This window comes from Meles meles, chromosome X (assembly GCF_922984935.1).
Source record: "Meles meles chromosome X, mMelMel3.1 paternal haplotype, whole genome shotgun sequence".
NCBI lineage: Eukaryota > Metazoa > Chordata > Mammalia > Carnivora > Mustelidae > Meles > Meles meles.
In genome coordinates, this window is record NC_060087.1 from 100,809,380 (window position 1) to 100,833,874 (window position 24,495).

The 24,495-nt window shown below is 42.7% G+C and overlaps 1 protein-coding gene across 2 annotated transcripts in view; it reads left to right on the plus strand.

Annotated features, from left to right (window-relative positions):
• Positions 1–21,113: 21,113 nt before the first annotated feature.
• WDR44 (WD repeat domain 44) overlaps positions 21,114–24,495 on the plus strand; it is an 84,086-nt gene continuing 80,704 nt past the window's right edge. For both annotated transcript variants that reach the window (XM_045996234.1, XM_045996235.1), the window contains exon 1: positions 21,114–21,587. In XM_045996234.1, coding sequence (XP_045852190.1) covers positions 21,511–21,587 — 77 coding nt within the window. In that variant the 5' untranslated portion in view covers positions 21,114–21,510. The remainder of the gene's footprint in view (positions 21,588–24,495) is intronic.

Here is a 24,495-nt window from a genome sequence, read left to right on the forward strand (position 1 = left end):
CATATCTCTGACTCCACTTCCTCTGCTCTGCAGAAGTTATAAATAACCTTCTTAAGTTTTTCTCCAATATTTCTGGCAGTAAGTCCTCTGAGGCTATCTCACATATGCTCTGTAAATGAGTCTGCTTTGCTGCTATGTGGTGCCTGCCATTTTTCTCCAGTAATGACGTCTCCTGTTCCTTTCATGACTAAGAGCGGCTTGTGTGGCAACAATGCTCATGAAGGCCTCGTGAGTTGATGTCTGAGCTGAAGCCACCGATGCTGGTTGTCAAAGACACTGAAGGTACCGGGGCGCCTGGGTGGCTCAGCTGTTAAGCGTCTGCCTTTGGCTCAGGTCATGATCCTAGAGTCCTGGGATTGGGCCCCGCATCAGGCTCCCTGCTCAGCTTGAAAGCCTGCTTCTCTCTCTCCCACTCCCCCTGCTTGTGTCCCCTCTCTCACTGTGTCTTTCTCTGTCCTATAAATAAATAAAATTTAAAAAAAAAAACAATAAGACACTGAAGGTACCATTACAGAAAGAGCTATTGTCCTCAACAATGACACTACCAAAACTGCTGCCATCATCACCAACATCTTGACACCTCTCCCAAGATCCCATATCCCATTTATCTATAAGTTGTATGGATTCTGGTGCCTGGGTGGCTCAGTCGATTAAGCGTCTGCCTTTGGCTCAGCTCATGATCTTGGGGTCCTGGGATTGCGCCCTATGTCGGGCTCCCTGCTCAGATGGGAGTCTATTTCTCCCTCTGCGCCTCCTCACACTAGTTCTCTCAACCTCTCTCTTCCTCTCAAATAAATAAAATCTTTAAAATATATATACATATATGTACATATGTATGTGTATATATGTATATACACACAAAGTTGTATGAAGTCAATCTCCAAAACATATCTCAAATAGGCCAACTTTTCTCCAAGTCCACTATTACCACCCCAACCCAAGCCACTACCATATTTTATTTGTGCTCTCGTAAATACCCCAGTAAGTGTTCTCCCCATTTCCATTCTTTCTCCAATCCGATCCATTTCCCACAACAGTAGTAGGAATGGTCCTTTAAAATAAGAAATAGGTTTTATCATTTCCTTGCTCTAAACCATTCAGTGGCTCTCCATCACACTTAGATCACAATTCAGACTTCACCACCAACAAAAACCAAATTTCAGACTTTACCATGACCTATTCGACCGTACATGATCTGTCTCGTGACTTGCGTCAGAGGCTCACGGTGTGCCGCTCTCTCCTCCATCAATCCAGTCCAGCCCCACGGCCTCCATTCTGTTCCTCAAGTGTGAAAGCAGCTCCTACCTTTGGGTCATTATATTTGCTATTGCCCTTGCCTAAGGTGTTCTTCTCCCTGAATTTTCTATGGCTCCCCCCTTCTTGTCATTCACACATTATAATGTCCTCTCTGCAGACAGCAACCTCCCTGACCTACCGAACCAAGAAGACACTCATTCTCTTTCATAACTCCATTTAATATCCTGCATAGTACTTCTCACTCCGTGATGGTTTATCAGTCCATCTGGACCAACACAACTACTACAGTCCATGATCCAAAAGAAAGGATCTGGTCAATCCTCTTTGCCTGGCACACAGGACAGGCTCTCAAGAAAATGTTGCTAGAGGAATCACCATCACCATTACTGCCGGTGTTGGTGCCAATGCCATAGCTGTTAACTCCTTATGTTCTTACTACTATCCTGCTGAGTTTTAGAGGACACTGTGTTTTGGCTTTTACTCTTTTTTTTTAAGATTTTATTTTTAACGGGTGCCTGGGTGGCTCAGTGGGTTAAAGCCTCTGCCTTTGGCTCAGGTCATGATCCCAGCGTGCTGGGATCGAGCCCCGCATCGGGCTCTCTGCTCTGCCAGGAGCCTGCTTCCTCCTCTCTCTCTGTCTGTCTGCTTCTCTGCCTAATTGTGATCTCTGTCTGTCAAATAAATAAATAAAATCTTTAAAAAAAAGATTTTATTTTTAACATAATCTTTATGCCCAATGTGGGGCTCGAACTCACAACCCCCAAGATCAAGAGTTGAATGCTCCACAGACTGAGTCACCCAGGCGCCCCAGCGCTGATGCTTTTGTAGCTCCTTAGATGTAGGTCTCAAGGACAGCAATTCAGGTGTGGCCATAGGTAGGAACCCCCACCACCCCCCACCCCAAGCCCCGCGGGAGCTGAACCCAGGGGCAATTTGATTGGTAGACCCTTGCTGCACCCAGAACCACTCCTTCTCTTGCCACCCCAGCCGATATCCTTGATTCAGCCCTGTGTATTGGTATGTTCTTATCCTCTACAGCAGCCATTTCTCAATGTTGGCTGTACAAAGAATTAACTGAGGAAGTTTAATAAATATTAATGCCTGGCCAATTAATTCTGATTATTTGGTCTGGGATGCACCGTGGGCATCAGAATTTTTTTTAAGCTCTCCAAGTGATTCTGATGTGTAGCCGAAAGTGATGACCACAGGAGTAGAATACATTCTTCCACGGAGGACTCCTTGATTTTTCACATAAATAGATTGCTGGTAGCTCAATTTCAAATCCTCTTGACTCTCCCAGAATTAGTATAACTAACAACTTTTCTTTTTTTAAGATTTTATTTATTTGACAGAGAGAGAGACAGTGAGAGAGATAACACAAGCAGGGGAAGAGGGAGAGGGAGAAGCAGATTCCCCACCAAGCAGGGAGCCTGATGCAGGGCTCGATTCCAGGACCCCAGGATCAGGCCCTGAGCTGAAGGCAAATGCTTAACTGACTGAGCCACCCAGGCACCCCCAAATACATCTTTTGTAGCCCCTTCTTTTGCATACTAGGATCTGATGTCTCCAGCCTTGCAGTTCCCCCATCTGCACTTTTGCAAGCAAAATTTCTTCACCCTATAAGGCCCTTCCTCTTCTTTTTAACCTGGTGAAATACTCCCCCTTCAAAATTCAGCTACAGAGTGTCCTTCTCTTCCCAGGCAAAGGCCATCCCTCTGGTGCCATCTGGGCATCAGAATTTTTCACAGCTCTCCAAGTGATTCTGATGTGTGTCCAAGGTTGAGAACCACTGCCACCATATATCGCCAATACTACACTGTATTTCAATCACTTTTCAGCATATTTGTCCTCTTTTCTACACTCTAAGGTCTGCGAAGAAATAAACCAAGTCTTACTCAGTTTTGTAATGCCATGCTGAATGAATGAATGAATGAATGAACCTTATAAGTAATAGAAAAACACAAGTTTCCATTAATATTGGTTTTTAAGTGGGCTTCACACCCAGCATGGGGCTTGAACTCATAACCCTGAGATCAAGAGTTGGATGCTCTACCAACTGAGCCAGCCAGGAACCCCTCCATTACTACTTTTGTTATAACCATGTAAAGTTCTCTTTTCTAAAAATATGATGCAACGTTACCTTGTAAGAATGTAAGAACTGTCTTGCTGATTTAAACTAAATATTGTCACTAATAGCATAAAGAACATGATGGTCCTCGCTGACAATATCTCAATCTGCTCAAAAATACAGCCGTAATAATTCTAGCTTCCTGTAATAATTTATCATCAAACCATTGTAGGTAAATTAATAAATCTCTTCAACAGCTATTTATAATTCTAGCTAGTCCTGTTTTGTGGGGATAGATTTACTATTGGCATGCAAGAATGTTCCAGGGTCCGGTATTTGACACAGAGTGCAATGAAGCCACCTAAAATTTTCTTTTTTAGACAGAACTTGATCCTGGGACGGAGGACAATTTATCCCCAGAGCAGCTTCCTTGGATGCCTTCATTACACCATCACATTCTTATCAACAGCTGCTTAGATAAAAAGTCCCGAGGACAGCTTAGCCAGCCTAGCCCAAGGAACCTGAAGATATTTCTGGGATTAGAAGATAGTTAACAGACCATGGAAATAGAGGACATCTGTTGTTGTCATTCCACAACAAAGGAGACACAAGAAAACTGGGGCCTTTATCCTAGGTGGGAGTGCTTAACCATGATTTGGAGGTCTCTAGCCATGGGGAAATGTGAAGGCCCGACCCAGGCTGGGTCTGAGACTCTAATCTGTGCCTGCTTTGGCAGGGGTGTCCTATTAAAGGGCCCTCTCGAATCCTTTCACCCCGCTTCCCTAGACACACATACGGTATTTGTGGACCAGGACCATTACCCCTCTCTAGAAGAACATTCGAGAATATTCGAGAAGGCCATGAACTGGCGGTAAGAAAGTGCCTTGGTGCGTGTGTGGTCAGAACAAGAAAGCCAGTGTTCAGAAGGAGTTGGGGCACATGTCCACAAACGCACACAGGAGCATAAACTAAAGCTACAGACAGGTGGGAGCCTAGTTATTGGCCACAGACCTGGTCTAAGGAGGGCTGTTTGGATATAAAGGCATTCTTTCGCTTTCCAGGACTTAAGGGGTGAGCATCGTGTTTTTCAAATGAAGGGTCTGTGGGGGCTGTTGATGGAATGAAACGGACCTGGAGGGGTGCCTGGGTGGCTCAGTCGGTTAAGTGTCTGCCTTCAGCTCAGGTCATGATCCAAGGGTCCTGGGATCGAGACCGGAATCGGGCTGCCTGCTCGGTGGGGAGCCTGCTTCTCCTCGTCCTTCTCCCTCTGCCCCTCTGCCCCTGCACCCTGCTTGGGCTCAGGCTCATGCGTGCTCTCTCTCTCTTTCAAATATGTTAAATATCTTGAAAAGAAAGGAAGGAAGGAAGGAGCCTGCATACCCTCCAGCTGGGGTCCTCACTGTTGTTTCTCTACTGACCAGGTCCCTTGGTCTGTTCCTGAGGCAAGTAAATTTAAAGCACTAAGAGGAAAATCAGGGTGGGGGAGGGAGCTATTTATATTTGTAGTGATGGCAAAGTACAACTCAACTCCGCATAGCCTGAGCTACTACCTAGGTCCTTCCAGGAATCCTGCTAACATTCCTTATAGTATAGAGGACTCCCCATAGTGAGTAAACCCTGACCTAGAAGACCACTTTTGCTAATTAATTTTCCCTACTTGCACCTTCTAATCCCAGATTATGATATAAGCCTTTTGGTCTTTTGAGGAGCAAAGTTCTTTCTTTTTTCTTTTTCTTTTTTTTTTAAGATTTTATTTATTTATTTGACAGAGAGAGAGACACAACAAGGGAGGGAACACAAGCAGGGGGAGTGGGAGAGAGAGAAGCAGGCGTCCCACGGAGGAGGGAGCCCAATCCCAGGACCCTGGGATCATGACCTGAGCCCAAGGCAGCCACTTAATGACTGAGCGACCCAGGTGCCCCAAGCAAAGTCCTTTCTTGTCTAGTCTTCAGCAGAGATGGTTTTGGGCTTTAGACTGAAGCAGCACTAACTTTCTGCCTGCCTCTCAACACCCAGAGGGCTAGTTTCCCTCTGGCTGCTCCCAGGATGTCCTGTTTCCATCTCTTCCTCCCTGAGGCCCTGAACCCACACTGTTCCTATCCCCGCCCCTAGGATTAGAGCATCCTGAATGGTCCACAGTCTTTCTCTCTGTTGTCTCTCTCCAGGCTCCCTGGCTGCTGCACCTTCCAACTTCCAACATATATTCTGTATTCTGTACCTAGCTTTCTAAAGCTTCTCTCTGTCCCTGACTCTGGTTGTCCTGCACATTTTCTGTCTCTTCTTTTTCAATAAACACTTTAGAATTTGGGACCTGTTGTTTTTTTTTTTACAAATCTACCCCTAGGGAACACACTCGCCTCCCCCAACATTTCCTTACCGCCCTCTAGTTCAATTTTCCCCCCATTCAGGCTTGTATAACATTTATCTTCAGAACCATCCCACATATATACGCTAACTGCCATCAAGCCTTTGCGAAGACTTAAAATACTTATATTTATATTTTAATAGTCGTGGGGTGCCCGGCTGGTTCAGTTGGTGGAGGATGTGACTCCTGATCTCCGGGTCATGAGTTTGAGCCCCACAGTGGTATAGAGATTACTAATCTATATATTTATTAATAATATGTATGTATATATATTTAATACTAATATATATAAAAGAAGTATGTTTATAAGTACATAAGTATATTTCTATATAAATATATGTAATATATTTGTTATATATAACATACATAAATATATATTAGAGTATACATATACACTAAAATATATATATTTTTTAATAGTCCCACTTTTAGACCCCTCCTCCCCACTGTCACAGTTGCTTAGAGAAAGGAAGGCATTTCTTCTATGAACGTCTCTGAGTATTTATGGCTGGGATCTTCAGTCTAATGGCCAAATGGCAATCCTTAGGTATGAAAACATAACATGAAGCTTCTTCAAATCAACCTTGTTTAAAGTGTTGCCAAAGCACCACCTGCATCACAGTAAAATGCTGATTTCAGGGGTGCGTGGCCAGCTTATTTGGGTAAGTACGTAGCTCTTCATCTCCGGGTTGTGAGCCGGATAGTGTGAGCCGGATAGTGTGAGCCCCACACTAGTGTCGAGATCACTAAAATAACTTTTTTTAACTTTTAAAAAATAAATAAATAAAATGCTGGTTTCAGGGGCTTCTCTGAGAGCAGAATTCGACAGGTCTAGGGTAAAGTCCCAGAATCTATATTCCCCGCATAAGTATATAGTCTGGAAAGCACTGCAGTGAGACATGCTGCTTCACGGCTTTATTTCCTTCAGGTGTCAGGACCTTGACTGTGGTCATCATGACAAAGCCATTAATAGGTGTGTGTTAGAGAGAGAGAGACAGCGTGAGCGGCAGAGGTGGGGAGCAGAGGGAGAGGGAGAGAGAGAATCTTAACCAGGCTCTACGCCCAGCACAGAGCCTGATGGGGGCTCCATCTCACATCTCTGAGATCATGACTGCAGCCAAAATGAAGTACTGGGTGCTTAACCGACAGAGCCACCCAAGCACCCTGTGGTATTGTTTTTTCAAAGATTTTTTTAAAGATTTTATTTATTTATTTATTTGTCAGAGAGAGAGAGAGAGAGAGCACAAGCAGGCAGAGCAGCAGGCAGAGGCAGAGAGACAAGCAGGCTCCCCGCTGAGCAAGGAGTCCGATGTGGGACTTGATCCCAGGACCCTGACCTTAGCCGAAGGCAGACACTTCACCAACTGAGCCACCCAGGCGTCCCAAGATTTTCTTTTTGAAATCAGTTTCTAACAGATTGAACCTCTGTTACTTCCTAGACAGACTAGATACCCTTATACTCTTCCAGAGAGAATGGAGTCTCTCTTTCTACCAAACAGTGCTTGAACCCCTTTCTGCAATTCTCCAGTCCAGAAAAGTAGCCTCTTGAGAACCAGCTGCTGGGAGAAGTAATTGACACACTACCTGATCCAGGGCCTCAAACATCCTGATTTTTTCAGAGACACTATAAAATCTGATGGCAGCATCTCCGCCACCACAGCTATGGTATAGCCTGATCAAGAGAAACCTAAAGGCTGAGCTTCTGTATAGTCGCTTTTACTCTCTGCTGGACAGACTGCGTCCATGACAATTCTCACAGGACTGAATCCCCCTCTCCAAAGCCCTATCTTTCCGCGGAACAGAACTGAACAGAAGTAATAGAGCAGCGGAGATGGCTGAAGAAATACCTGTAGTATAGCGCATCTTAAAATGAGAGATGAGACAGAGAGAGGACAGAGAGACGATGTCCTTTTAAAGATTTTATTTGAGAGACAGAGAGCACGCGTGAGCACCCACGCTGGGTGTGGGGGGGTGGCGGGGCAAAGGCAGAGGCAGAAGCAGAGAGACAATCCTAAGCCCCCATGCAGGGCTTGATCTCAAGACCCTGAGATCATGATCTGAGCCGAAATCAAGAGTCAGAGGCTTAACCAACTGTGCCACCCAGACACCCCAGACAGTGTCCTCTTAAATGCAGGACTGATGGTTGAGATGGTGGGAAAGTAAGAGCCAATAAGAAGACATAAGCACTAATCCAGAGGAAACAAAGGAAGCTATAAAGCTGGCTTTTACCCTCTGATAGCTACTGCTTCTTCAGGATCCCAGAGAGTTGTTTTAATGGGTCAGTCAAGTGCAAGGGACAAAAGGAACAAATGGCCCAGGCAAGGTTACAAGTTGGATCAGGCACACAGCATCTCCCTCCTTCTCTGCTTAAAGTCACATCCCCAGAGATGATGTCCTTAATGGATGAAAAGGGGGGAGGGACCAACAACAACATCAAAACACTACCTAGAGGCAGATGGAAGAGATATGTGCTGCTCTTGGTTTTGTCTCTGGGTAGAACAGAAAAAGAGGGGAGAGAGAGAGAAATTCCCTTTAGACATCATAACCCCAAACTTGTACTCAGGCATGTTTGGGTCAGGAATTCACATTACCTATACAGTCAAAACCCCACAAACCAAAAATGTAGCTTAAAATAGGTCTGTATTGGCAGTGCAATTGATCCTTGAACAACACAGGTTTGAACAGCAAAGGTCCACTTACATGCAGATTTTTTTTTAATATTTTATTTATTTATTTGACAGAGAGAGAGGTCACAAGTAGGCAGAGAGGCAGGCAGAAAGAGGAGGAAGCAGGCTCTCCGCGGAGCAGAGAGCCCGATGTGGGGCTCGATCCCAGGACCCTGAGATCATGACCTGAGCCGAAGGCAGAGGCTTTAACCCACTGAGCCACCCAGGCGCCCCAAACATGTGACTCTTGATCTTGACTCTTGAACAGTAGAACATGTGACTCTTGATCTCAGGGTCGTGAGTTCAAAGCCCCTCATGGATATAGAGCTTACTTAAAAAATAATCATAAGGAAGATGGGGCACCTGCGGGGCTCAGTCTATTGGACTTCTGCCTTGAGCTCAGTTCATGATCCCAGGGTTCTAGGATCGAGTCTCACGTCAGGCTACCTGCTCAGAGGAGAGCCTGCTTCTCCCTCTCCCTCTGCCCCTCCCCCTGCTTGTGCTCTCTGTCTCACAAATAAATAAATAAAATCTTTTTTAAAAAATCATAAGGAAGAGAAAATACATTTACAGTACTATATTGTGTTTATTAAAAAAAAAAATCTGGGGGCGCCTGGGTGGCTCAGTGGTTTAAGCCTCTGCCTTCGGCTCAGGTCATGATCTCAGGGTCCTGGGATCGAGCCCCGCATCGAGCTCTCTGCTCCACAGGGAGCCTGCTTCCTCCTGTCTCTCTGCCTGCCTCTCTGCCTAGTTGTGATTTCTCTCTGTCAAATAAATAAAATAAAATAAAATAAAAGAGTCACATGTTCTACTGACTAAGCCAGCCAGGTGCCCATCCTATGAATTTCTTTCTTCCTTTTTTTTTATGATTTTATTTATTTGACGGAGAGAGAGAGAGCACAAAAAGGGGGAGTGGGAGAGGGAGAGCAGGCTTTCACACTGAGCAGGGAGCCCCATGCAGGGCTCGATCCCAGGACCCTGGGATCATAACTCAAGCTGAAGGCAGATGCCCAACCAGCTGAGCCACCAGGTGCCCCTTAACGATTTTCTTAACATTTTCCTTTCTCTAACTTACTTTACTGTAATAACACATACAACATACAAAATTGCGTTAATTGGCTGTTTATGGTATCAATAAGTCTTCTGGCCAACAGCAACCTATTAGTAGTTAACTTTTTTAGGGTGGCAAAAGTTATACAGATTTTGACTACATGGGGGTTGGTACCCCTAACTCCCACGTTGTTCAAGGGCCAAGTGGATTTCCAGGTGACTCGTAGGAGGAAATACAACTCTCTTCCAGAAGAATTCACTTCAAATCCAGAACTCAAAGAATATCCAAAGAGAAGGGTCCAATGAAGGTATGCTCTCAAATAAATATCACATCCATGAAAGGAAAAACAGGAAGCACAGGTTAAAACATATAAAGGATCTAATGAGAAGGACCAACATGCATCTAATAGGAATTCTAGAAGGAAATATTAAAGAAAATAAGAGAGATGGGCACCTGGCTGGCTCAGTCAGTAAAGTACGTACCTCTTGATCTTGGGGTCATGAGTTCAAGCCCCACACTGGGTGTGAAGATTTTTTTTTTTGAGACTTTTTTTTAATTAAGAGAGAGAGAGAGCAAGAGAGAGAGACAGTATCTAAAGACAATGGCTGAGGATGTTCTGAAAGTAATGAAATGAAAAAATCCTCAGATATAGGCCACATTTAGTTAGCAGCCTTACTCTGTCTACTAAACTTCCTAGGCTAAAGCCAACGCTTCACTTGCCCACATGAGGTACCCAGTCATATCTCATCCCCAAAAGGAGCAAAGGACAATTAGCATAGTTGCTTGAGTAAGTTTCAGAAGGACTAGGCCATACCATTGTCATCCTACCACATGGCACATAGTAAGCCCTTAATAAATGTCTGCTGAATGAATGAATGAATGATCAAGCCACCACAGGGAAGCCGGAGAACAATACTGAAAGGTTGGTAGTAACATTAACATTGAAACTCAACCCAGATTCTGAATGCAAGGAGGTTTATTCAAGGGTAAAAGACCACAGAAGCAGGGGCTCCCAGTCCCTAATATCACATGGGTAGCAGGATTACAAGTCTTCAGAGATTTTGCAAATGGGTTGAATTTGGGGGTGTAGTCTGGGTGGGAGTGTGTACATAAAGCAAGATACTTCTTTCATATCGTAAATGCATGTTGGGTTATTTTTTCTAAATTCACTGTTTTTCTCTTCTGTGGCATTACACCTGAATGTTCGCTCCAGCATGAACATTCATTCCCGAGTGCGCTCAAGGACTTCAGAAAGCAAACAACATCTGTTGACCTATTATACCTGTTTTACCATGACCTACTTAGAGCTGTTGTCCTTTTTTTTTAGATTTTATTTTTAAGTAATCTCTGCATCCGATGTGGGGCTTGAATTTACAACCCAGGGATCAAGAGTTGCATGTTCTACTGACTGAGCCTGCAAAAAATCTGTCATTCTTAACTGGCAGAGGGAGAATAGGGATATTTAACCCTGTGATTGTTTTTTGTTCTTTTTTTAAGTAATCTCGTGGGGCTTGAGCTCGCGACCCTGAGATCAAGAGTCACAAGCTCTACCCACTGAGCCAGTCAGGTGGCCCTCCCTGTAATAGTTTTTATTGCTTTGTAACAATTACCCAAAAGTTAGTGGCTTTGAAAAATACAAATTTGTTATCTTGCAGTTCTGTAAATCAGAAGTCTTGGGGACAGTGGTGGCCAGGCTCGGCTCAGGGTCCCACAAGCTGAAACAAGGGTGTTGGCCTGGCTGCATTCTCCTAAGAAGCTTGGGGTCCCTTTCCCAGCTTGTTCAGACTGCTGGCCGAATTCAGTTCCTTGCAACCACAAGACTGAGGGCTCCAATTCCTTCCTATCAGCAAGGGGCCATTCTCAGTTGGTAGAGGCCACATTCCACACCTCATCAACAGTTCACAGCATGTTTGCTTTCTTCCAAGCCAGCCAGAGTGCATTGCTCTGACTTCCTCTTCCCCACCAGCCAGAGAAAACTTGGCTTTTATAGGGCTCATGTGATTAGGTCAAATCCACCTGTAAAATCTCCCTATCTTAAAGTCAACTGATTTGGGACTTTAATGACATGTGCAAAATCCCTTCCTAGCAGCACCTAGATGAGTGTTGAGTTGAGTAACTGGGAGGAAGGGTGAGTCCACTGGAGCTAGGCAATCTTGGGGTCTATCCTATAATTCTGCTGACCACAACACCCAATGTTGAGATCTACCCATTTAGACTAGGAATATATAGAAACAGAAGAAAGAAAGAAAGATCAACTAGTTGCTTTAATCTTTTTGTTGTAAGTTTATCATTTCTGATACTTCGCTTGTTAACATGGCTCAGTTGCTACAGGCTAGTAAAACTATAGGAAACTCTGGGAAGATAATGAATAAAATAAAATAAAAGTGTGACCTTAGGCTCAAATCTTGACCACTAAATGCTAGCTGTGGAACTTTGGGCAAGTTACTTAACTGCTCTAAATTTGATTCCCTAATTATAAAATAGTATATTCTTCACACATTATATGGATTAAGTGAAATAATACATATAAAGTACTTAATAAAGTACCTAGAACTAACTTAATGAGAGCAATTATTATTACATTATCATTGAATGATGTAAGAGATGTGAAACTATCTCAGAAAGTATAGCTATTCTAATGTAATATATTATGACTAGGTACACACAGAAAGCATACTGTTAGGCAGGCACCCTACACATGGGTAGACATGTTTAGCATGTACACATAATAGCCCATACTTCTTTTTTTTAAAGATTTATTTATTTGACAGAGAGAGACATAGCAAGAGAGGGAACACAAGCAGAGGGAGAGGGAACATCAGCAGAGGGAGAGGGAGAACCAGGCTACCCACCGAGCAGAGTACCCGACGTGGGGCTCGATCCCAGGACCCTGGGATCATGACCTGAGCCGAAGGCAGACGCTTAACAACTGAGCCACCCAGGCATCCCTGTCCCCTACTTCTTTAATGTACATTTGTGCATTTGAAATTCCCATGTCTTTGTCTCTGAACACATTTAGTGTAAACACATCAGTGTATATTCTCAAAATAAAAAATAATAGAGGACGGATAACCATGTTTAAATAGATTAAAGGTTTTATATAGACTTACTAACCAGAATTATAACCAGTAGATGTAAATTAGAAACACAGATTCAGGGTAAATACAATGAAGAAATTTGTTAACATTTATCAAAAAGTGGATTAGGAAAAAAAGAACAAAAAAGTGGATTGAGTAAGGGTGTCCTGGTGGGCTCAGTCAGTAGAGCATGTGACTCTTGATCTTTAGGTTGTGAGCTCCAGCCCCACATTGGGTGTACAGATTAGCTAAAAAATAAAATAGTATAAAATAAAATAAATGAAATAAAATAAAATCAGGGGCACCTGGGTAGTTCAGTAGGTTAAGTATCTGCCTTTGGCTCAGGTCATGATCTCCAGGTCCTAGGATGGAGCTCTGCATTGGACTCTCTGCCCACTGGGGAGTCTGCTTCTCTCTGCCCCTCTGCCCCTCTGATTCTGCCCCTCTCCATGCTCGTGCGTGCTCTCTCTCCCTCTCTCTCTGTCTCTCTCTTGCAAATAAATAAATAAATAAAATCTTTTTTAAAAAGTGGATTGGGTAAATAGTAAACTCCATGTCCCTGAACAACCATTTATCAGGGAGGCTTGTAAAAGGAATTGATGTTTCAGATATGAGGTCTGGACTAGTGATTTTTAAAGTCCCTTCCCATTATAAGAGTCCATGAAATTCTAATTGTTGCTATTGAGTGTGTCTGTGTGTGTGCACGCACATGTGTGTATTAGCCTGATGACTGAGACTTCTAAATGAATGTTTGTCATCTGATTCAGTTTTAGCAATTAAAAATACGTGTAGGGGAGCCTGGGTGGCTCAGTAGGTTAAGCCTCTGCCTTCGGTTCAGGTCATGATCTTAGGGTCCTAGGATCGAGTCCCGCATCGGGCTCTCGGTGGGGCGCCTGCTTCCTCCTCTCTCTCTCTCTCTCTCTCTCTGCCTCTCTGCCTACTTGTGATCTGTCTCTGTCAAATAAATAAATAAATTCTTAAAAAAAAAACATGTAAATGTCAAGGTGGGGCAAAAAAACCCTCTTCTCTAGTTTTTGACCTTAAGTAATATTTGAAGCATAAAGTTCATATGTTTTAGTTTACCTGTTTAGATCGGGCCATATATATTGCTTGTTGCTCTGAAAAACAAAATTATGGTTAGTTCATATTATTAAAAGTGAACATCTAATATTATACTTTGCCTCTAGAAGCTTCACATCAATCTATCATTTCGTAGCTGCTTTGGAAATTTCTATTATCATTCTCTGTGTGTCAGGTCTGCAGTGCAAAAAAATAGTACTTTTTACTGGTAGACTAACTATATTCCAAGATTAGCTTTATGGGTATTTTTTCCAAGTTCAGCTTTTTAGTGGCATTTACTGAACTGGTCTTGAAGCTAAGTGTGATACCTTCAACAGGCCCAGGACTCATAGTCGTGTATTATACAGGCAACAAATCTCAGCTCTTTATTTTGTATTTAAGTCTACCTTGTTTACGATTGGTTATTATTTCTTTTACTATTTTCCCTCATTTATTTTATTTTTTTAATTTCTTAAAAGATTATTATTTTTTTTATTTATTTGAGAGAGAGTGAGAGAGACAGAGGGAGAGAGCATGAGCAGGGAGAGGGAGAAGAAGAAGTAGACTCCCCTGCGGAAAAGGGATTCCAACTTAGGACTCAATCCCAAAACCCTGGGATCATGATCCCAGCTGAAGGCAGACATCCAACTGACTGAGCCACCCAGGCGTCCCTATTTTCCCTATTTTATTTAAAAAGTAAATGGGGCACCTGGCTGGCTCAGTCAGTGGAACATATGACCCTTGCTCTCGGGGTTGTAAATTCAAGCCCTGCTTTGGGTATAGAGATTACTTAAAAGTAAAAATCTTAAAAACGAAAAATAAAAAGTAATATACATTCACTGTAGAAAATGCAATCATTATATGAAGATATAAATAAGGCACATATCTCATTTGCAGCCAAAGACCATCATCACCAATCATTTCTGAACAATCTTCCAGAATTCTCTATGCTTATACACGCATATACATAGATAAATGATTTTACATAAATGGGATTATTCCACATGCAGTATTTCATAACATCTGTTTTCAATTAACACATCATGAGCTTTTGTCATGTCAATGACTACACAGACCAAGTCATTAATAACTGTGGTTAGCACATTGTTCCTGTCTGCTAGTAACCCTCTTTTGGAAAAAACAACCACTGCATATTCCATGTGGTCCTAGTGAGAAAGATACTCACAGTGGTCTCTTCCCACTTGGTGTGTAGCAGGGAATCAACCTGCCTTAGCCTGACAAATAAAAGTTCTCTATGCCCTTATCTAGAGGAATTTCCTAAAGCCAATCAACATCATCTCTGAGACTTAATATACGACCACTGGGACAAAAAAAGTCTCACTTCTTTTAGGATTGAGAATTATTAGGACATTATAAACTCAAGTTGCCTGTAGGCCTCTTCACTGACTTCAAGAAGGAAGCTGTCTGTGATAGGAAAATGGAAGCCACATGACAAAAAGAAGCAGAGATAAGCAAAGATTGAGAGATGGGTAAGAGGAGAGAGTACTCATATATCGGACCCTGGATCCCGCTATATCTAAAGCTACTTCATCTGGACTACAGTCAGTGCTGCCATGCGGTGACATACGCTTTCCTAAAAATCACTCCACTATACAAAGTTGTTCAGTAAAAACCCCAGGGTTCACGTGGAAAATGCAGCTAGGAGTACACCACTCAAAAACTTCGTTTATAGACAGAGTGCCTGGGTGCCTCAGTCGGTTAGGCATCTGCCTTTGGCTTAGGTCATGATCTGAGATCATGGGATTGAGCCCCACATTGGGGTCCCTGCTCAGCTGGGAGTCTGTTTCTCCCTCTAACACTCGCCCCTGCTCATTCTCTTTCTCCTTCGCGCTCTCTCTCAAGTAAATAAAAAAATGTTTTAAAAAAACAAGTTCGTGTATAGAGATGTGAAGTCTCTATATTGTACACCTGAATCTAATGTAACACTGTTAACTATACTCAAATAAAACAATTTTTAAAAACCATACCAAGAAAATATGTGTTTCTGAAAACTGAATAATACCTAACTGCTCTAAAACAAAAACAAAAACAAAAACAAAAACCCACACCGAAAACCTTTGTCAGTGGCACATACCCCAAAACATACAAACCTAATAAAAATGGTAGTGGCGGGATTTTACACTTATTAAGTGGTTATGAAATAAACAGATACATAATGAAACAAATAGGACACTTTATTTTGAAAAAGACCTGAAGTTTGCTTGTAGAAATGGGTATCAGAGTGGCTGTAGCTTGTGAGTTATTGTGAATGGGTAGAAGGAGGGTTATCTGAAATCAGACTCGGAAGGAAAGTTCTAGCGCTTAGATATGGACGGGTGTGACTCAAAACACACACAATGATCTGAGGTAGCTGGTGGTTGTCTGAGGTAGATGGGTGTGTATTTTATGCATTCCTATGGGACTTGATTGAGCTGGGTGTACTTTTCTGCTTTTACCTAGTGCTGACAAAAATCTGGCTAACAAAATCACACTTAAGGAAATGCAAAATTTGCTTTATTTTTTAAAAAAATATATTTATTTATTTTTATTATTTTATTATTATATTATTATTATTATATATTATTATTATATAATATATATAATATATAATATAATATATATTATATTTTATATATATTTATATATAATATATAATAATTATATATTATTATATAATATATATTATATATTATATATTATATTATTATTATATTATTATAGAGAGACAGAGAGAGCACAAATAGGCAGAGAGGCAGGTAGGGAGAAAGGAAGGGCAAGCAGGCTCCCGCTGAGCAGAGAGCCCGATGTGGGGCTCCGTCCCAGGACCCTGAGATCACGCCCTGAGCCGAAGGCAGAGGTTTAACCCACTGAGCCACCCAGGTGCCCCCACAATTTGCTTTATGCTCAAATTCTTCTCTAATATATTAATCACAAAGGAACAGACAAGTGTTATCACAGTCTATGTTTGATTATGTGAATGAATAAATTCCTTTTTTTGTTGTTTTGTTTTGTTTACGATAATCCCCGTTAGTTCAATTCCAGAGTCCTGAACAAAATACAAGGCTACTTAGTATTCCACTACATAACAGTAAGACAATTTAAATCCCAAGCTGACTTTCCTGCATCTCTCTTTTTTTTCCTGCCTCTCTTAACACATTTCTAGACTCTCTTTCTCTACTTTCAGTTCTCGTGTGCTCAGATTTTGAAAATTCATTTCAATATTAGTATCAAGAAAACATCATTAAGAAGGCGGTATGGATCTAAAAAAGGTATAAAGATTTCAAAGCCAAATAGAAATGATTTTTTTGAATATTTACCATAATCTGGAACACAGCTGATCTTTCCAACATAACTGACGGTTGATGATTACAGAATTTTAGCTTGGTCCTGAGAAATTTTGGCCAGCTTCAGAATTATTTTCTTTTATGGATTCTGATACTCCAAAATCCATAAAAACTCTCACAGAGATTGCAATATTAAATCAGGTCATGCCAATATTTTATCTCAAATCCTGACCCTGTGTATAAAGTTTCTCCCTGTGTTATCACTTTAACTCTTGTTTGTAACAAAAGCCTACCCCCGTGACAGACTTGTCACTGATCTTTCCAGTGATTACCCTTGAGGTTAGAGCAAAGTTGGCCCCAAGTATACTAATGGTTTGTATTATTCTTGCCAAGTGAAGAGAGAGAGCATCCCACAGACAAACTGTTCCATATACTGACTGTGACTTCTTGCTTTTTAACTCCTAAGTAGAGTTTATGCTGTGCAGATGAGACAGAAAAAGCTTCCTTAAACCCACTTTAGCCTTAGACCTGGGTAGTTTTTATTTCATTTTATTTTTTATATTTTAAAGATTTTATTTATTTGAGAGAGAGAGAATGAGAAAGAGAGAGAGAGCATGAGAAGTGGAGGGTCAGAGGGAGAAGCAGACTCCCTGCTGAGCGAAGCCCAACAGGGGACTTGATCCTGGGACTCCAGGATTACAACCTGAGCCAAAGGCAGTCGCCTAACCAACTGAGCCACCCAGGCACCCCTAGACCTGGGTTGTTTTTAAAGCTACTAGGAATGAGCCGGGTGGGAAAAAGTTTTATCCTCATTGTTATTTGTATATATGATTTTGTGGCACTGTACAATTCTGTTGTGAAACGAATTCAAATAACCATTTAATATGCATGTACTTTCAGTTCTGGGGTACCCTAGAAAGTAGCATCCTATGGACCAAAAGTGGGCAAAATTTTGTGTAAAGAGCCTGGTAGTAAATATTTTAGTCTTTGTGGGCCATGCAGTCTCTGTCCCAATTACTCAACTCTGCCCTAAAAGCAGACATACAATACGTAGACAACTAGGCATGGATGTGTTCCAATAAAACTTTACAGTAGTCCTGCTTTATCCATGGGGAATATGTCCAAGGACCCCCTGAGAAACTGAACCCCGCAGTACCTGAAACTACAGATAGGACCGAACCCTATATGTACTCTGTTTTTTCCTATACACACATACCTAGGATAAAGTTTAATTTATAAATTAGGCCCAGCAGAAGATTAACAACAACAACTAATAATACAGTAGAATAATGATAACAAGATAGTGTAAGAAAAGTTATGTGAATACAGGCTATCTCAAAATATCCTATTGCATTGTACTCACCCTTCTCGTGGTGATATGAAATGATAAAATGCCTTTGTGATGAGATAAAGGGAGGTAAACGATGGAGGTGTTCTGATGGACTGTTAGATGACACATCAGAAGGAAGAGCATCTGCTTCTGAACCACAGTTGATCTTGGGCAACTGAAACTGCAGAAAAGCGACACCACAGGTAAGGGGGAATTGCTGTATTTACAAAAACAGACAGTGGGACAGATTTGCCCAGTGTACCATCATTTGCCAACCCCTGCTTTGGATCAGTAGCCTCTGATTTTTTTTTAATGGTGCCCTGGGGCAGTCTCTGGACCCCCAGGGACCTGAACTATTCCTGCTTCAACTGGAGCAGTTTTCTACTGATAAGTAGACTTTAGGTTTAATTTAAGAGTTTCATTCCTAATAAGGAGAAAAGCTTTAAAACTACCCCCTTGGACTAAACCTAAAACCTGCTGCTTTAAAACTTTAGATGATTCAGGCAAAACATCTTTAAAAATGATGACACGGGGTCGGGGGAGGTGGCTGGCTGGCTCCGTTGGTGGAGTGTGCGACGGTTGATCGCAGGGCTGTGAGTTCAAGCCCCATGTTGGGTATACAGATTACTTAAAAGTCAAATCTTAAAAACAGTTATGAGGGGCACCTGGGTGGCTCAGTGGGTTGATCATCCAGCTGTTGGTTTGGGTTCAGGTCATGATCTCAGGGTTACAGGATCAAGTCACTGGTCAAGCTCCTGCCCCTCCCCCAACTTGTGCTCTCTTTCTCTCTAAATAAATAAATCTTTTTTTAAAAAAAATTATGAGGGCGCCTGGGTGGCTCAGTGGTTTAAGCCGCTGCCTTCGGCTCAGGTCATGATCTCAGGGTCCTGGGATCGAGTCCCACGTCGGGCTCTCTGCACTGAAGGGAGCCTGCTTCCCTCTCACTCTCTCTGTCTGCCTCTCTGCCTACTTGTGATCTCTCTCTGTCAAAATTAATAAATAAAATCTTTAAAAAAAAATTATGACACGCAGACACATGTATTTTGATTTTACCACCGTCTCACATAACTGATGAAAGTATTTAAACAGGCAACTTTAATAGCTCTAATATGTTTTCTGCTTATCATTTCTCCACTTTAATTTTTTCTAAGCATAATGTTTACAGTAACTGAAAAGGTCCAAGAGGAAAAGAAAGATCCAAGAAAGGTGATATGGCATAGTGAAAAAAAAAGGCACCAAATTAGGAATCCATATTTGGATCTGTTGCTAGATTGTGAGCTCTTGGAAGGCAGGAACTAAAAATATCTTATTCATATTTTTTTAAATGATCTCTATGTCCAATGTGGGGCTCAAACTCAGGACCCCAAGATCAAAAGCCACATGCTCTACCAACTGAACCAGTCAGGCACCCCAACACCAAACTTAATTTTTAAGGCAAATATAAATTCACTACTAGATGACTAGGAAGAGAATACATTCAGGTAGTTTATCGTCTCATAATCCATAATGAAAAAAAGCATATCTTTTCTAGTGAGCAATAAAACAAATAAAAGCTAATAATTACTAGATTGTGACAAAAGGACACAAGGACCGAGAAATCTGCTATTTTGAAATCCAAAAAACTCTGGAAACTAAGAATTTTCTTTGTAGTTTTAGTAACTTATTTGACAGTCTAATTGATCTAACCTAAACTCATTTGGCAGTACTATCTGACCTGAATCAAATGAGGTTATTCACTGCTAGTCATTTACTCCCAATATGAATTATCATATGGTTTGCTGAAAAAAAATTACCATATTTGAACATGCAGTGTTTCCCCTGAATTCCCTGGGATGTTACAGAAGTTACAGTATATGGCATTTGGTTTTACTCCAGTACACCAGACAACGCCAGGTCTTTCCCTGGTTGCTTTACAAGGAGAAATTTAGAACTTCATTTTAGCCTTAAAGGCCAAGTGCCCAGACCCAATCCAGTCTTTCCTGCTGCCATCTTGAGCAGTAGTTGAGTCTGAGCAAACAGTCCTGAGAGCCTTCCTGTCATGACGTCAATGGTAAACAAATGTGTTTTGGCGATCATCTAGAAAGTCAATGTTATCACTTTGGTGGTTAATGATCCGGTAAGAAAGAACATCTTGGTCTTTCAAAAACTAATTTTCTATTTTCATCACTGGATATTGGGCAATCAAGGGTCAGAATAAAGTTACTAGCTCTTAGCTTTGCAACGGTATCTGTTCAATATATATTTACCATTGACTGATCCACCTCTCGGCCGGTCTAAGAATTTCTCTCACATTAAGCATGGGCAGCAACAAATATTTGTAGAAGAGAGTAACTGGAGGCCCTATGCTGGCTCTGATCCAGCAATAAATCCATCATTACTTCATGGAATTGGCACACTCCCCACATATCTCTCTTGGACCCCACCCTCTGGCCCGCAGAATATTATCTAGGGATCTCAATTAGAGATCCTGTAGTAAATAGGGAGAGTTATTCCCGTAACGCTAGAGAAGGTGGACCTGCCTATGCCCTAGGGTGGGATATTCTGGTCTTGAATAAATTAAGACGATGTAAATGAATGTAAACCACAATGCCAATGCTTCCCGACAGCATCCTCTCAAGGGAAAAAAGCAGACTCAAAACCACCCCTCTGAAGATGCCTCTCTTTGGAACTGCAAAGTTACAGTATAAGATCCTCTGCCGGACCCCACCTACGTCGGGCTCGCTCGCTCTGCTCTAAGGTACCACGCCGCTCCTGCGCAGGTTGTAGGCTCCACCCTCCTCGGCTACTTCCGGCCTTCACCGAACGCCCTCAACGCGCTTGCGCCGTTTTGATAGGCCTCTCGGGTAGAAGAAATCTGAGCGCTGCCGCTCTGGAACCGCCCCCGCCTCCTCGTCGCCCCGCCCACGCTTTAACCGGCCCCCTCCCGAAATCTCGCGAGGTTAGGTGCGCGTCCGTATTTTGCGGGCAACTGACTCTCTCAGCTGCTGTAACTGCTGCTGCGGGAGAAATTGGAGCTGCTGTCGTCGGCGCGCCCGCCCTCCCCCGCAGAGAGCCACCGCCTCTTCTCTCGCTCTCCTTGTACACCTATCGCCGGGAGCGGCGACTGCAACAGTCCGTGGACCTACCGCCGCCTTCTCAGGCTGCCGCTCGGCCGGTCATTCCCGCAGCCCGGCAGCTGACGGCGGCCCCTGCCCCTCGCCGGCTCCTCACTCTAGATCTTCTCTCCGGTCTCTGTCCTCGCCCGGGACGCACCACTCCACGGTCTCGCCGGGGCGGAGGACGACGAAGAGGAGACGAAAGTCACCCTCCCTCCAGGCGGCGCCGGCCCCCTCACCCGCGGGCGTGTCCTATAAATGGCGTCGGAAAGCGACACCGAGGAATTCTTTGATGCCTCTGAAGATGTGCACCTGGGGGGCGGCTACCCTGTGGGGTAAGTAACTGGAGCTTTGGCCCAGAAGCCGCGCGCTCCAGTCCCCCGGCTTCCCCTGTGCTTTCCTCCGGCACCCCTCCCAGGTCCCGCTGTGTCCGCCACTGCTGCTCCTGTGTCTCACTCCGGCACTTCAGACGGAGTCGGGGGAGGGGGAATCGCCCACCTCGGCCAAACCCCCGCTTTTCTCCGGTGAGCGGCCCCTGGGGCTAAGGATCCCCTCTCTCGTCTGGTCCAGCTTTCTTCGAGGTGGGACAGCTTACGTGCCCGAGAGCCGGCAGATTTGTATTTGTGGGGTTTCAGCGCTTTACCTTCGGAACATCCGTTTTGGCCCTGGGGACCACAGATTAAAGGAGCAGTAACAGGACAAATTGCATTTCCCATGGGTTTTTTTCTTTTGGCGCTAACTTACCTGTTCGTTTCAGAGGTAGCTGTAACTGTCTGCCGTCTTTTTCGTTGCACCGAAAGTAAAGGAGCGGGGGAATGGTTGGGTATTTTACTTGGGAAAGTCCTCTAGCTGATGTACTGTAGATCAACAGTGTTTAATTAAAATAGCACCTTACGGTGAGGCAAAGGAAATCAAAGACAAGGTTCTTACCATTAAGGGAGGATGCCGTCTTAAAAGAGTAGCTGGACTCAGTTGTACATAACCAACTACAGAGATACAAACAAGTGCTGAGTAATCTGGTGGTTGGAAGGAGAGCCACAGCTTTGTGTTATTTATCTAATTCTGCAAGATGTTTTAGTGATGATTCGAATGAGAGATTCTGCGTAAGGAAGCGCAGTAGTTGGAATGCTTCGCTTGACTGGGACTTCTACTTACCCACTCCTCCACTTTTCAAAGTTGAAACAGGATTTAAAGCTATTTTGCCGAACTCTTCTACCGACTTGTGTGGAAGTAGAGGCAGTGAAATATATTTTCTTGCTGTAAGAACTTAAGAATTGGTAAAATTTGTATGTTAATGTAAGTAGACGCTAATACGGTTACAGGAGTTCAGCTGCCTTCAATTCCGACACTTACCCCCTGGAAGAAATACCGTGTTTGATGCAAATAAAATTTATCTGTACTTTCTAGAAGTCATTCTAAAGCCCAATATATTTTATATATAACATACACCAAAAAAGTTGGGACAGCAAAATCAGAAAGAAATGTACATTCGTGGATCACAGATGTGTTTCCACCAAACTTTCTATCACTATTGCGAGATTTTTGGGTGGCAGTGACCAGTCTTGAGGTGGTACTGAGTCTCCAAGTTCAGTATCTGAAACGAGTTCATAGCTAGATGGTAGAGGATTGAAAATACTTTTGAATTTCCAAATAGATTGGATTCCCTTGAAATTAAATTTTGTTTCCCCTCAAAGTAATGAACTGTTGAGCTGTCGATTTAGATTAAATGACAGACCTAATGGTTTAATGCTTTTGAGTGTGTGTATGTGGAGTGGGGGAAGGAAATAACTATATGATCTTAATCAGTTTAGAAATATGTGAATATTGTTCCTTTTCAATGAATGAAACATTTAATTTTGAAGGACAGTTATATCAGGAGTGTATATTGTCTAGCCTAGAACCTGGCACAGAGAAAGAACCCAAATGTCCATTCCCTTCTTTCTTTCGTGGAATTAAAAAAATTTAACTTCACACAGTGGTTACTTTGGGAGGAAGTATGCAGAACTTGGAGCTGTTTAACTTATTTAAACCCAGTGAGTCATTTTGATAGAATTGATAGAATCACTTCTTGCTTCTTGGGATAATAGAGCTTCTCAAGCACTTTGATCCTTTGATATTAGGTGAAAAGTAAAAACGTCTCTCCCATGGGACCCAGCCTTCTAATTTTAACTCTGACCTCTCCAACCTCTCCAAATACTAATGGTGTTGAGCTCTATGGGTAAAGCTGTAGTGTCAGTCTGTGAATTTCATGGCTCCATTCTGTATTAGTTGGGGGAGGGGGTTGGAAGAAAATTAGATTCATCTGGAGAATTGCATCTGAAAAGAACTAGCAGTACTGGGAGGACTGAAAAAGTTGGCATCATTGACATTTCCTCTGTCCTTTGTGACTGGTTTTGTCTTTTGCATAAGGTACCGTGAAGAGAAAGGCAGTGAGAAATCTTGACTTGTGGAAACAGATGGTATCACTAGATATCTGGTCATCAGAAGTATCTTCTGTCCCTTGGTAATGAAATGGAGTGGCACACCATACAAACTCTGAGAGGTTAACAGACTGAGTTTGCAAACTTTAAGAAATGTTCCTTGCTCTTGGGTGTGCCACAGTACACAGACCATTTCATCAAATTGTAGTAAGTGGATGGGCAAGTGAGAGTTCTCATATGTTTTGTTAATCAGAATCCAGATACACAGTCCGTTTCCTGAAATTTATTTATTTCTTCTGTTCCCCTCCATTGGTGTCTTCAGCTTTGTTGTTCTACTCTTTGAAAGTTCAAAATCAGCCTAGTTTTTTAATAGAAAGACTTGATTCCAGTACAGCCTACTTTTCCACAGTGGCAGATCTCCAGTCACCCAGCTTTGCAATATTACCATGTTAATTTTTTTTAATTTTTAAAAAGATTTTTATTTATTATTTATTTGAGAGAGAGAGCACAAGCGGGGGCGGCGGGGGGGGGGGGGGCAAAGAGAGAAGCAGGCTTCCCACTGAGCAGGGAGCCTGAACCAAGACTCAATTCCAGGACCCTGGGATCATGACCTCAGCTGAAGGCAGAGGCTTAAACGGCTGAGCCACCCAGGCGCCCCTTGTACCACATTTATAATGCTTTATTTTGACATATTTTAGGTCGGATTTCCTTGTTTTCTCCATTTTTACCTGTGAGGAGCCTTTGGCTCAGAGAGGTTAATGAATTGGCCTAAGAGACATAGCTTGTAAGTGACAGAACTGGGATTTGAAGCCAGTTCTTCAGA